Source organism: Eschscholzia californica, unplaced genomic scaffold, assembly GCF_041429995.1.
Source record: "Eschscholzia californica isolate CP2 unplaced genomic scaffold, dmEscCali1.0.p SCAF_2, whole genome shotgun sequence".
NCBI classification, from domain to species: Eukaryota; Viridiplantae; Streptophyta; class Magnoliopsida; order Ranunculales; family Papaveraceae; genus Eschscholzia; species Eschscholzia californica.
The window spans coordinates 53,394,588-53,409,388 of record NW_028238309.1 but is presented as its reverse complement, the minus strand read 5'-3'; the positions used below and the strand labels follow the sequence as shown (position 1 = coordinate 53,409,388).

Genomic DNA, 14,801 nt, shown 5'->3' with positions numbered 1-14,801 from the left:
TACTTATGTAAATCTCATGTAGTTCTCAGAGGAATAAAAATTCTCATATCATGTAATGTTGTGGATTGTTTTCACTTATGAATGTAATTGTGGTTTTAATTAAAAAAAAAAAACGCAATTTCTTTCCTCGGGACTATCGTGGCCCACAGATGCCCAAAGTCGAAAGGGGAAAGGGGGTAAGCCGACCACCCCGACAAATTAAATGGGCCAAGCTCGAACATTAGTTGGTGCTTATAGTAAAGTTCATATCTTTAGGCCTACAACCCATTACCAAAGGAAGGCGGTGTTTTTGTGTGTATTCAAGACGTGCCCAACTGGCCCCCGAAGCCCCGAGCATGCAATATGACCGGCCCAAAAAATTAAATGGGCTTGGGCTCGGGTACTCGTTGGTGTGTACAGTAAATCCCAAGGAAAAGAACCCTAATAATCGAACGATCGAAAAAAATCTTATCGCAGGATTGATGCGCGATATAAAAAAAAGAAAAGAACCCTAATTTCAATCTGTGAAGAAAAACCTCAGTCTCTCTTTCTCTCTCTAACTCGTTCTTTAGATCTTCGAAAATGGTAAGTCATACTAGTTTTTTGATTGATTTTTCTCTCTCATTCTATCAGTTTAGGGTTTCAGTTAGATCTTGAGATTCTAACTCTGGTTTTTGGTTTTTGTTATAATGAATATAGCCGTTCAAGCGATACGTGGAGATTGGAAGAGTTGCTCTTGTGAATTATGGAAAGGATTATGGTCAGCTTGTTGTGATTGTCGATGTTATCGATCAAAATCGAGTAAGATTTCATAATCTCCCCAACTTTATCACTTAAAGAAGATAGAAATGAAGCAAAAAGGCTTGTTTTTTCTTAGGTTTCTGAAAAAAAATGGAGTAATTTTGATCAGGAAAAGCTTAGGTGAAGGTTAGGTTTTGATAAAAGGTTGTGTCTTGTTGTCGATTAAAATTACTCAAATTTTCTAGGGTTTGATTATCATCTTGATTTGTCTGCTGCATTTTGCCATAGGTAGTGTTTGTTTTTTTTTGTTAAATACAGATCTGACTCGGGTTGATTTTAGATTACTTGTTTTATTGTCTAACTTGTTTGTCTGCCACATCTGAATGGTCTGACTTGGGTTGATTGTAGAATGCTTGTTTCTTTGTCTAACTGTGTGTGGTACGTCTGATTGGTCTGACTGGGGTTCGATTTTAGGATGCCTGTTTTTTGTCTAACTCGTGTATCTGCCACATCTATTGGCTGATTTGGGTCCTGTAATCATCTTGCAATTACAGTTGTACCCCTAACTAAAACAAGTCAGATTCAGACTTATTAGATCCAGATAAGTCAGACGTAGAGAAGGAAACGAACACCACCGTGGTTTATAAGCTTCATTTTCTAAGTGAATCTATATTTACAGGCTCTTGTTGATGCACCTGATATGGTGAGAAGCCAAATGAATTTCAAGAGGCTAACACTTACCGACATCAAGATTGATATTCCCCGAGTTCCGAAGAAGAAAATTCTTAAGGAGGCCATGGAAGCTGCAGGTAGCAAGGGACTCTTTTTTTTTTTTTTTTCTTACTGAAGAATTTAATCTACTTTAACATGATCCGTTATATTTTGTTTATCTGAAACAAATTGTTTTGTTATTACTAGATGTCAAGAACAAGTGGGAGAGTAGTTCTTGGGGCAGAAAGTTGATTGTGCAGAAGAGAAGAGCTGCTCTTAACGACTTCGATAGGTTCAAAATTATGTTAGCAAAAATCAAGGTACGTAATGAAAAGTTTATGTTTTCTGTCAGCGCTGACGTAAACTAACTTGTTTTATAATTCGAACACCTTCACATGTGAGCTAAACTGGTTACTTATTGCAAAGTGCTCCAGGAATGGGTACTTTGCATCTGACTTCGCGAGCTTCCACTTTGGGAGCGTGAGTGCTGGTGTTTTTGTGTAAGAAGTAATGTGATCCTGAGTTCGACACCAACTCGTTAATATTCTATTCTATTGTTTTTTCGGTAGGAATATTTTCATATAGTGGGTCAATTAAAACTCAATTCCTTGTGTTTCTATTCCGAAGTAAAACACAAAACAATCCTTATTCAGTTGATGGCATTTAGTAGCTGAAAATGAAATTATAATGATTCATCTGTTAAGAATTGTTTGCGCCATGAATTGTTCTTGTGACAGATGCTTTTTTTGTCCTACAATACAGAGCCAACTGAATATTCGAGGAAAGCTAGCCCTTGACACCCCATAGAATTTTTGTGCAATATCATAAATACCGCTTATGCATTGTCGTTTTAATATGTCAAATTAGTAGATCATAATTAGAATTTAGGGGTTTTAACTAAGAGGAAAAAATGAAAGGTTATAGACTTAATTGTTTTTTTTGGGAATGGTAAGCTGGCAGGTGGCCCGTGGCCCCTGGCCCAGACCCTAAATTTAACCAAATATCTATAATTCATGGATATTCACTTTCACTGAGAATCTGATCACAGACTTCATTGTTTTGATTGCTCTAAATATCTTGCTAGGAATTTCTTTATCTTGATACTAGTAGTAAAGTTAAAATTTTCACCAGTTAACGAGTTTTGTACTGTTTGGCAGAGAGGTGGAGTGATCAGGCAAGAGCTATCAAAGCTGAAGAAGCAGAGTGCTTAGACATTTAACTTCTCTAAATCTTTTTTTGTTTCGGATATTTTGTCAATTGTTATTTTGACCAGTTTTGAAATTAACTAGAGCAATTCAGTAAAACAGTTGAGAGTTTCTAACAATCTTTTGGATGCTGATTCTTGTAGCTGGGTCTTTGTTAATTACTCTGAGATGTGGTGGTAAATGCGATCTGCAGAGTTTTTGTTGTCATCAATTGCTTTGATTCTGTATTGGTATGCCGAAAACTTAGTCAAGGGACTAGAAAGTATTTGTGGATACTAGGCAAGTCAATTAGTTAAATGTTGCAAGATAGGACTAGAGGTTATTCGTCTATACTCTTTGCAAGTGAATTAGTTAAATGTTACAAGAAACCCTAACATCCGAGGAATCACAATCTTTTCTGAAGTCTCGTGCTTGTTTTGGTGAGGACAAGTTCTGAGTGGCCCTTTACTACTTTTTTTTTTTTGATGAGAGCCCTTTACTTTCTTATATTGATGTCTTTTTAAGTAGTGAAAAGTACATGCCTATTTATTTTTTCGCAAAGCGGCAGTGGACTAGTATTGAGGTTAAGTTTGAACATTGTTGATTTTAAAATAAAGTCTTTGGGTTTATAGTCCAAAAAACGGGTCCTAATAGTAGATATAATCTTCTCTAATCCTATAAAGGGTTTTAAAACCAAAAAATATTATAAATGGATATCTAGTCCATTTGGTCTCATCTAGAGAGAAAACACAAATCTCTAGAATAAATATTATTTCATAATCTCTAATCTAATCTTTCCATATTTTATAACTGATTTATCTTCGAAATCTATGCATATCTTCTTCCATATTTATCTCTCATATTTCTCACCAATCATGTTTCTATTCAAAGTAAGGATATTTTCATTATTATCTCCCATATTTCTCTCCAATCATGTTTCTCTTCAAAGTAAGGATATCTTCATTATTTTCAGTAACGGAAACTCTTTATTTGATCTCTCTAAAATCGATTTAGTTGACAAACCTCCATTAAACTCAGAAAATCTTCTTCTTCTACATTATATTGCTGTCCAAATTCATCATTTATCAGGTTTAATACTTTCGAAATCTTTATAAACACCATTGTTAATATCTAATATTTCTTCTTATAACAAAAACCCTAATTATTTCGCTCTATTATAAAACGTATCAGATTTATGATACATATCTATAAGATCTGTTTACTAATTCATTAACTTCGAATGTATGATGTTTATTTTCTCTCTCTAAAATTTTCATAACTGTTTAAGATCTTTATGTTTATTCCTTATTCAATGATTCCTTCATAGTTAGTATGTTATGTTTGCATCCAGTGATAATATCATATTTCTTTAGATCTATGTTTAATCTTCTGTTGTTTTTGATATTTCGTGAGATCAGATTATCAATCATCAATCGAATGTTTGATGTTTATTTTCTTCTCTTTCTTAAAATTTCATTTATGTTTTTGATCTTCATGTTTAATCCTTCAACGCGAGTTTGACATTATTGCAATCAATCATCATAGCAGATATCTTTAGATTTGTAGTTTAAGCTTAATGATATTCTCATTTTTTTTTTTTTTTTCAGATCTGGTTTTCAATCCGTACGGATTTATGAAACATTTGTTCTTTCGTACGGTTACTCATAACAAAATTTACAGTACATATACTTTATCGTAAATTACCACAATTTATAGTAAATTATGGGTAATTTATAGAACATTACCCGTGCTTTAACACCAAAACAGTACTCATTTCATTAGTAGAAATACTTCGCTTTACTATCAAATCTCGTGTACTTTGCAATAAAGTATATATAATTTACGTATATCTTCATGTTCTTACCATTATGTATATAATTTACGTATAAGTACACATAAATTGTGTATTATTTATTTATCATTACGTGTACTTTTCACTCAAAACAGTAGCCTTGATAAGTTTACCAAACTACTCAAAACCTACAAATGTTGTCAAAATTTGACAAACATTATATATAATTTACGAAACTGTACATGTAGTTTATAATAGAATATATGATTTTTTTTTTCTTTAATGTATGTGTATTTATGTGTGTAGATTTGATATACCAGATGAAATTTCAAAGAGAATCATCAAATCAAAGTGAGTCAACGAAACTAATGGAGAGTACATGGATGGACACCATTTTTGAACCAAAGAAGATTTTGTACTTTTTTTTTTTTGTAACAGAATGTAAAGGATGTGTAATGTAAAAAAAATTATGTGTAATGTAAAAGAAATTATGTGTAATTTATTGAACAAGACCCACGTACATTTGATAAATTATGTTGTATACTTGACAAATGATGATTTCCTCGACATAAATAATACATAATTTACGTATTTGTTTTATAATTTGTATTCTATGTGTATTTATGTATGAGTAAAAACGAAAACATATGTTGCTTTAATGTTCCCAGAAAAATGTACTATTTCCAAAACTGAAAGTTAAGTGAGAGAAAGTGATATATATGTTTTGTATATTAACCTCCAAATCACGCTAAATTGATCCTAGAAAATATACTATTTCCAAATCTGAAAGTTAAGTGAGAGAAAATTGATTTGAATCGAAAAAAATTTACATAGTAAGAGAGAAAAAATTGATTTGGTTTCCAAATCTGTAAAGAGAGAGAAAATTGATTTGGTTACGATTTTTGTTTTGAATTGATTTGGAAATAGATTTGCTTTCAAAACGGTTAGAAGATATAAAAAAATCAATTTCGGATTTATACGTTAGTTGCTTTAAATCCCCTAAATCACGCTCACATTAGAAACATTCCAAATTCACCCTAGAAAATTAAAAATCCCGTGATTTTTGTAGGAGGGACATGGACGGTAGTTCTCTCATAAAGAATGGATCATAAACCTTTTTTGAATATTATTTTGGTCTATATACCCACGGACCCTTTAAAATATAAAAGTTTAAGTGAATATTATAAGCTTTCAACACAAAATATGTAAATTTTATATGATTTTGAGATTAAATTCGTTGATGTAATATTTTTCCAAATTATCTAACGTTACATATTTAAATATCGAATTTTATAATATTGACGAATAAATGATATGAACAAGATATATTTATGTTGAATATAAAAAGTAGTTAAATTTTAACTCCGCCTAAAACATGACAGTGAAAAACTGAAAACGTACAAAGATAAACCTAAAATTTACTCTGGTCAATTGAGAGAGTTAGAAAGTCTCAGGAATTGATTAAGTGTGAAGAAGATTCATAAAAATTTTTATCAATACAAATCAGCATAACGAAATTAACTGTTCATATTGCGTGAAGTTAAATCTAAACATTAAACAGTCATGCTCCTTTCGCAAAACCCGATACTTATTTACCAGCCTTTCACAAAATATCCGAATCTGCCACTAGGGTCTAGGGACAATCAGGATTTTTTTTTGATGAAATAGGGACAATCAGGATTTAATGAGGAAATATTTGGTTTCTATATTCTATATAATTATCCATGCAAATAAGAGGGCACCTTCATCATAAACCAGGAAAATAAAGAAAAAGCAGAAAGCCTTTTACTTAAATTCTGATATTCTGCTCTACTGAATTTTTATATCCACAAGCTTGTTAGTTCAAACACTTCATTAGATTTCTTGTAATACTGATTTGTTAGATAAAAAACCCTAACAAATTGCAGTTAACTTTACCCTAACAAATCAGTAGCTCTGATGGAGATTAACTATAATTAGCCTGCAAAATAAATGTTAAGGCCGAAAAAGAAAACTCTCCCTCAAGAAAGACTTCTTCATTTCCGTCCGTTGAGATTAGAATATAATCGAGCGACTAGATAATTCGATCCTTTCACCCAAAAAAAAAAAAAATCGATTCTATGTCCTCTCCGTAGAGTATTGATCCATAAGACTGTTCAATTCAGGGGTGTCTATGGGACTTTCTCCAAGTTTTCGGTATAGATTCTGCATGAGAGAGCATACCTGTCTTCTTCCATCTTGATTACTCCAGAGGGCTTGGAGTATTTCAACTGGAATTACAGTTGCAGGTTGAGCAATCCACTTTCCGTTGTTTACTACTAGTCCATTTAAACTGTTAAATACATAAACAAAAATAATTAGAAAATCATTCGATAAAAGTTCAAGAACAATACGTATGTATTTTTGTGTTATACCTGTTGAGAATTTTCACCATGTTTGGCCACTCGGCAAGTTTGAATTGCACATCGAAGGTATGATGACCTCTTCGAGTTAATCTTTTGACTTCCCCATGCAAACTGCAAGTCATGTGAACATCTGATTCTTTAGTTTCTGACGTACTATTAGTGATCCTGACGACTGTAGTGAATGGCGTATCAATTCTAAGAAGAGAGATCCCCTTTCCCGATACAATTACAGAAGCTTTCGCTAGTGCTTTCTCCTTTGCATCCTCGGTCTATCAAAGAAACAAATGTGTTAACCTGTTAGTACTTAAAATGAAACTATAAAACCCTAATAAACTATTATCGTGTTCAGGATGTTAATGTTCTATGTCCCAAATAAGATAAGATATATTTGTGAAACCATGTGAGTAGGAAAGATAATATCCGAATGTACTAACTAATAATCGCTTACTTTTTAGCAAATGCAAATGGAACCCAAACCCTGTCAGTTTTAGGCACGCCTTGTATCCTGTCAACTTTTGCAACTATTCACGTCCCTAATTATACCTTGGTGGTGCTTATTTAACTTATCTCAAAATAACAAGAATAACATTATTTTTACTTCACAACCATCAGCGCGTGTAAATGAGTGCATAACAAACACATTGACCGTATACAAGAGAAACAGTATGGAACAAAATCTAAATGATTTAAGTTCATGAGCCCACAATTACTCTAACTACGACCTAAGTTTTAAGTCTTAACTTGAACGAAAACACTACGAAGGTCATACGTAAGCGTACCTCGAATTCAAGATAAGCAACAGAAGACGAAGGATCGACATAAAAGCCAGAAATTTCCCTCCCACAAAAGGAGAAAGTTTCTCTCAACTGGTGTAATGCAATATCAGGAGGTAAGCTTTTGAGAGCAATGGTTCGCGTTGGGTTCCCGAGTAGTGTAATTGGAACTTCAGGATCCCCTACAAGCTCCGGGGCTATGATTTTATTAGCAAAACTTGTCGATGGATCTGGAAAACTCACGGCAACATCTGCATCACCCACAACTACACCAGTTTTATCACGAGCTATTTGGAAGCCTTCCTTGTTCTGCACCCAAAAAAATGGCAGTCAAGCAATTGAACAGAGCCAAACAGAGAGCAATATTGTTAAATTGCAGAGTGCTCACCTTGAAGCATATATAAGCATCCTGAAACTTGCTTTCTTTCTTCGACTGAATAAAGCGAATTTCAGCAATGGGACCGTATCCTTTGAAAGCATTCCGAATCTCTGTTGCATTTACTGATTTTGGCAAGAACCTGACCAATAGATTGGTTTGATCCTTTCTACCCTTTTCTGTAAATAGGACTGGGATTGTGCTCCTCTCTTGTGGTGCTCCCTTATTCAGATCAGGAGTTCTAATACTTAGTTCAGCTTTTCTGCAATCGGGAGCTTCTTTATCCGGTCTACTTGCCTGATCAGAACCACTCAAGGACTCAAAAACGAATGCCTCAAATGGTGTTGGGTCCGCGGGACTTTTTTCATTCACATCCAGTGAGTTAGATACGTTCTGGTTAACAAAATCATCCTTCTTAGTTGAGGTGCCGTTATCCTTCTCTTGTGTTACGTGAGATAAATGAATGTCCTGTGGTTCTGTCTTATGTATTTTGTCCAGGATACGGTTCTTAAGCATGCCAGTTTTATAGGTTTCACCGACTGACTTTTGTTGTTTTTGGGTATCTAACTTTTTCAAACCTCCATGTAGATGTGATTCAATACTATTGTTTCTCACAAAGCCTCCATTTGTTACCTGATTTTTACTTTCAGATCTAATATGTCTCAGAGAGTTGATGTCCGACGTTTCATTGAGTCCCTTGACTCGGTCAAGCAAGCCCTTTATGACATCTTTCCTAGTAACATCTCCTGATGAATCCTTTGAGTTATCGGAAGCCGTGTCATGTGCTATTGATGGTTCCATTTTCTGTTTCACAAAAATATCAACTGACTGCCCAGATTCTACCGTCCCGGAGTTTGATGAGTTTATGTCATTGGGAGTCTGAGAAGTTTTAGCCTTATTTCTCGATGATTTTTCTCCATTTTCAACTAAAGTTCTCTTACCAAAAGGTTCTGCATTAAGTCCCTCGGCTTGGGCCATCAAACCCTTTAGGTCATCCTCTAAAGTAACATCTCTTGATGAATCCTTCGAGACATCTGAAGGCATTTCATGTGTTATTGATGGTTTCCTTTCGTGTTTTGTAAAAAAATTAACTAACTGCACAGGTTTTACCGCCCTCGAATTTGATGTGTACATGTGGTTGGGAGACTGAGAAGCTTTAGCCTTAATTTTGAATGAGTACTCTCTATTTTCAACTAAAGTCCCACCGCGAGAAGGTTCTGCATTGAGTTCCTTGACTCGGTTGAGCAAACCTTTTATGCCATTTTCTGTAGTAACAGCACTTGATGAATCGTTCAAGATATCTGAAGGCGTTTCATGAGTTATTGATTGTTCCATTTCCTGTTTCCTACAAAAATCAACTAACCTCACAGGTTTTACCGCCCCATAATTTGGTGAGGGTATGTTACTGGGAGGTTGAGAAGTTCTAGCATTGCATTTTAATGAGTTTTCTCCACTTTCAGCTGAAGACATCTGACGTAAAGGCGCATATGCTGTAATTTCTTTGCTTGTCTCAAACTCACCAACATCTCCAGACTCAACAAGTTTAACACTATAATCTTCAGATTCAAGTATACTCCTAGAAGATCTATCCTCTGATTTATGAGCAAAAACCGGATTGAGATTTGTCTCATACCCACTTCCATCTCTGGACTCAACTAGCTTTACACAATCTGCTTGATCTTCAGATATAACATTAGACCCAGAAGACTTATCCTCTGCGATATGAGTTAGTGTTGACGAAGTATCTTTTTCAAGGAGAGGTTGGGTTTCACCTTCCAATGGCTGAACTCGACTTTTCAGCTGATCGATATCCGAAGTTTGGACTTCGTTTCTAGTCTTAGAAGCCGGTGTATCTTCCACCACATCTAATTTCTCAAGTGAACTTCGTTCCTGAATCTTGAAACCGCTAAGCACCCTTCCTTTCAGTTCTTTAATGATGTCTTTCAGAAGGTAATATGATACCCCCACTCCGTTTTGGACTTCTGTTGTTTTCGGGAAGACCCCTGGATGTCTTTGCATGTACCTAGGTATATGTAGCAAGGCACACAAAATTGGAATCATTGTTTAACCCAGATATGTGCCTGTTGGTTTATCAAATGATAAGATATTGTAGGAACCCTAACATTAAGTCCTTAATTTACTTCAATTGTACAACTTAACAAAATCAGAGAAATATAAGATAGTTCCTTTAATATAAGTGCACAATGTATAAAAAGCATTTTTCTGCCTCAGCGGTTTCTTTACAAAAAAATAACGAGGCCTAAGATTAACTTCTCACATAACTCTCTCTACATGGCAAGTCCTAAATGGCCTTTCAGGTAAACAACTACATCGATCACTCAAGCTTGACACTTCACCACCTTACAAAATCGTCATTTGAAATGTATAGCTTGGTAACTGAGAGTGTTGTATAGATTATAATATTAGTCTGTAGACTCTGTACTGCTGTATTAGATACAAAACAAAGGATAAAACTGCATACAAAATTTCTGCAGTTTAGAGCATCGGTGCAATTGGTTATTATTAAGTTGATTTTAGGACACTTGTGGGAAGATGTAAGAATGCCCGCGTTCTTCGATTAACCGAAGAGTTTGCCTTCATAACTGGAATGTTTGAAATGACGCCTTGCTACCACAGTTAAGCAATTCGGGGTCAGTCACTTCTATGTGAATGTTTCCAAATATCTCTCGGGAAAAACCTTAGACTTAGGTTTGCAACCTAACATGATCCGATAAAAACTGCAATATACATTGATGGAAATGTTCAAGTAACAACAGTTAAAATGGAAACATAGGCACGTGGTTATGTTGTGAATACAAAAATCGGTAGGAGCAGTGTCACTTTGAAGAATATACATTTTTCTCAACACCTTTTTACTGTATGTGCTTGCGACTTACTAGAAGACAGATATTAAACACTATAGAACAGGCACCGGTATGGGTATCTTATTTGCCACTAGTATAAGTTGCCACATAGGGTGAGTGAAAGAGGCCAATACTGATATAGCCGTACACGTATATCTCTTTCATTGACATTGTTACCAAGTTCATCATTTTTTACTTGTAACCCACCAAACCTCTCAGATTGTACCTATTGAAGGCGCCAACCTAGAGTGTTACTCTTTCTTCCTTACATGCACAAGATGTACATAAAATTACGCGCGTCATACCTACTCAAGTGAAAAGAAAATTGACATTTGACAGGAGTAACATATATTAGTATCCTAGTATCGAAGTACCCGAACAACGATAAGTAGTGACTAATGAAAAGGAGTATCGATGTTTTACAAGGAGCAATTAGATTTACTTCATTGCTACAAAGTAGTAACTGAAACCCTAATTCGAAGAGGGATATGTTCTCCTGCCCAGCCGAGTAGGCTATAAGGAAGCTAAAATGAACTTATTCTTGTTCTTATAAATGAAGTATAAGTTTAGTTGAAGAAGAAGAACTACTTAGTTATTAATGAAGTATAAGTTAATTCCAAATGACTGCAATTAATTTCATTTCATTTCAAACTAACAAAATAAAAATTTCAAAAGTGGAAAATTTCCAAAACTAGAGGAAGGGCATAAACTAAAACCCCAACTCATCATATTTCACAAATTCATCATCAAATTTGTTTGGGTACCCGAGAAAGGAAGTGATGAAACTTGTACAAACTTATTATCTATGAAAAAAAACAAAGTGGGTACAGGATTAAAAGAAACCCTTACTTTTTGACAAAAGATTCAACAGCTGATACTCTCTGTTCCTTTGCTTCTGCTGATTTCTTAGATTTATCTGACTTTCCAGTCTTTGTTGAAGAAGAAGAAAATTTAGTGAAAAACGAAGAGAAAGAAAAGAAATTCCTTCTTTGTTCCAGAAATCCTGTTCAAATTACATAATAAACTCAGTAAGAAGTTGAAGATATAAAGAAGTATAAAAATGGGGAGGAGAATGAAAAGTGAGTTAACAAACCGATTTTGTGAAATTGAATTCTGGGAGATAGAGCCATTTGGTGGGAGTTTTTCCCCCTTTTCTCAGATTGAGCGAGAAAAGGGGGTGTTGGGTTTTAGGGAGGTTTTAGGAAAGGAACCTAGCTAGGTGTGCGAATTCAGCAAGGTTCGGGTACCTGTTTCCTATGTCGGGCCGGGTCGGGTTGAGTCTTAGTTGGGCGTCTAAGACCACCTCCCCTTGGACCCCTTCCACCACCCCATCTTGCAGCTCTCCTTCCTCCACGACCCTTCAACGGTTAGTTGAAGGTACTACGGTAGAACTTGAAGCTACACCATTGCTAGTCTGATAGATGCAGTAGAACTTGAAGTTGCTCTAGATGTAGTTGTAGCTGAGCTTGAAATTGCATGACTTCATGTTGTGACCATAATTCCCACAAGTACTGCAAGAATGTTTATTGCCGCTACTCTCATCGGATTCCCTCCTTTTTTTCTTTCCTAGGTCGACCTTCCAGCCTTGACATGGTTGGGGGCTTAACAACATAAAATGGTTGCAGAAAAGGAGAAATAATGTGTTAAGGGGCCAAATGAGAAAAAACACATAATAAGATTGTTTGATACTGGGGGCAAATGGGAAATTACCTCTCCACAAGCACTTTCATTAGGAATTGGATTCACATGATTCCCATATGTCTTGGAATATACTGCAACACTAAAGAATGGACTACAAAAGCTACAAAAAAAAAAGAAAAAAAAAAAAAGAAAGGGTTAATTCTGTTTGGCCCCCAATTTGTGACCAACTCACCGTTTTTCCAGAAGTGCCCTTGGGGTCCAAAATGGAATTATTTCTCAAAAAAAGTTAAAGGCATAAATGTCACATCACCTTTTTCTTTCTCTTCCACTTCACCCTATCTCTCATTAGTGTAATCTTGTATCTTTGATATTTAGGAATTACCTTTAATCGACGATTCTCGATAGATTCAGTTTTCGAGTTATTAGATCTTTAGGAGATGTTTCCTCCCTTGAAGACTCTTGAAGCCCAAGTTACTTAAATACTCAAGATCTTAACCGACTGAGATCTTTGATCAGATTCGGGATTAAGTCGATAAGCGTTTGGCGCGCTTCTGCCTTCCCATATTCAGGGCTTAAGGCATTGACCTCGCTTACGTGAACTATCCTAGCCTTCTCGCGAATCACAGGACAACCCTGGTTGTATTTGAGTCAGGGTCGAGGCTCTTAAGATGATCATGCCGACCTCCCAATTTTTGGCTTATAAGTTACATTACCCCACGATGCGCCCAAACACATGCCTAAATTACCTTAACCTTCATGTCTTGATTTCGAATGTATTCATGTATGAGTTCTTGAGCTCTTCACCTTTGAGCTAACCATTGGGTTCTTGTCTCTGCATTTGCACAACAAGTATCCAATAAATTGCTTTTTCCAAGTCTTTATGTGTGTTTATCGTTTGTTAGTCCCACATATACATCCCAATCGCATGTGTCGTCTTTACATTTTAATTTCAACCTTCTCTTCTCATCCCTAACTTGTTTGCATGAAAACTTGTTTGAGATGGCATAAGATTGAACGAATGTTCTTGCCTCTTTAAGAGTCACCCACATCATTCCTATCTCGAGATGCTGCTCTAGTTCACGCTCTGCTCCTGCTTCCTCGTCTATGTACACATTATCAGTCTCATCAACAAAGTTCTCAAACTCTTTGAATGTTGGATTATTCATCTAGTTCATCAAAATCATATCCCCTTTCATTATCTGATGAAGTAGAGGTATGATAATTGTCTTTTGGATCAACATCCCCCAGTTCACCATTATCTTCATCATTGTTCACTTCATCTTGCTCGTTAACTGATGTTTGGATCTCAATCAGAACCTCAGGAATACCCACCATGTCTCTTAGTGTAGCGCTCCATGAGACATCATCTTGAGCCATAAATTCATCCCAATCAAATGAAGACCAATCGAACGAAGTAGTTTTCCCTGTAACTCTTGATTGACTCCTTTCATTTGTTGTCGACATCTCAGTATTATTTCCCATTTGACCCCCTTCCACTATTGTTGGCATCTCAGTATCTATTCCCATTTGGCCCGACCCCTTCAAAAGTTGACCCCATCTCTGTCTCTGTTCCCAATTGACCCCTTTCAAAAGTTGACGCCATCTCTGCCGATGTTTCAAATTGGCCCCTTATTCTTCATTCCCCATTAAGCCCCCTTCAAAAGTAGACCCCGCCCCTGTATCGATTCCCAATTCTTACCTTAGTTCTTCATTTCCCAATTGGCCCCCTACAGAAGAACATCCCATCTATGTATTAGTTCCCAATTGGACCCTTGAATCTTCAAATTTCATATCAGTTCCATCTGGACCTCTGAATCTTCAATTCCCATTTGGGGGTTTTAACGGTTGTTCCGATTTCTACATGTGTTCCTGCTTCTTCAAGCCCTAGCATGAGAATTGCACTTTGTTCCACCCTTCTTTTTCATTGTTCTAGAGTAACAACTATGTTCCTCACCCTATCACCCATAATGGTAGAGATATTCTCGATTCTCCTTTGTTGTACCCTATTATCTCGTCTTATTCTTCTTTTCTCCGTCATTTGTCTTTAGTATCTTGAACAATAACCAAACAACTCTGCCCTAGGAAGTTTTCCCTACTCATGATAGAGAATGAGTTGAGGTGAGGGAGGAAGAGAGAACTTAGGATATTAAATTTCCACGAAGAAATGAAGGTATTCCCCTCCGTCTAGATGCACTCTAGCCTTCTAGAACATCATTTCGAATTCAAAATCTCACCATAAAACCCCTTGCTCTGAACAATAGTACCGCTCTCTAGCAAGAATTCTCCTTCTGGTAATTTGAACGCCTCACAAGCAATTTCCAGTATCTTCTTGTAAGATCGTTTGAAATGGTATCGG

The 14,801-nt window shown here is 35.8% G+C and overlaps 2 protein-coding genes across 2 annotated transcripts; one reads left to right on the top strand and one right to left on the bottom strand.

Annotated features, from left to right (window-relative positions):
• Nucleotides 1-370: 370 nt before the first annotated feature.
• LOC147559006 (large ribosomal subunit protein eL14z-like) lies at nt 371-2,843 on the top strand. The gene is made up of 5 exons (XM_086660765.1): nt 371-564; nt 679-780; nt 1,400-1,529; nt 1,639-1,751; nt 2,589-2,843. Exons 1-5 carry the CDS (start codon nt 562-564, stop codon nt 2,640-2,642), a joined length of 402 nt encoding a protein of 133 aa, XP_086516891.1. The 5' UTR covers nt 371-561; the 3' UTR covers nt 2,643-2,843.
• A 3,347-nt stretch (nt 2,844-6,190) lies between these two features.
• On the bottom strand, nt 6,191-12,223 carry LOC147559005 (RNA-binding (RRM/RBD/RNP motifs) family protein). The gene is made up of 6 exons (XM_086660764.1): nt 11,898-12,223; nt 11,654-11,807; nt 7,953-9,963; nt 7,571-7,873; nt 6,801-7,060; nt 6,191-6,718 (listed from the first exon to the last, which is right to left on the bottom strand). Exons 1-6 carry the CDS (start codon nt 11,932-11,934, stop codon nt 6,505-6,507), a joined length of 2,979 nt encoding a protein of 992 aa, XP_086516890.1. The 5' UTR covers nt 11,935-12,223; the 3' UTR covers nt 6,191-6,504.
• Nucleotides 12,224-14,801: the final 2,578 nt, after the last annotated feature.

Excerpts from the sequence above, each read along its gene's own strand:
- LOC147559005 (XM_086660764.1), bottom strand. The coding sequence starts at position 11,934 with ATGGCTCTATCTCCCAGAATTCAATTTCACAAAATCG. Across the intron at positions 9,964-11,653 it reads GTTGAATCTTTTGTCAAAAA|GTACATGCAAAGACATCCAG; the intron begins GTAAGGGTTTCT and ends ACATATACCTAG. Across the intron at positions 7,061-7,570 it reads TTGCTTATCTTGAATTCGAG|ACCGAGGATGCAAAGGAGAA; the intron begins GTACGCTTACGT and ends TTTCTTTGATAG.
- LOC147559006 (XM_086660765.1), top strand. Across the intron at positions 1,530-1,638 it reads GGAGGCCATGGAAGCTGCAG|ATGTCAAGAACAAGTGGGAG; the intron begins GTAGCAAGGGAC and ends TGTTATTACTAG. Across the intron at positions 1,752-2,588 it reads TTATGTTAGCAAAAATCAAG|AGAGGTGGAGTGATCAGGCA; the intron begins GTACGTAATGAA and ends ACTGTTTGGCAG.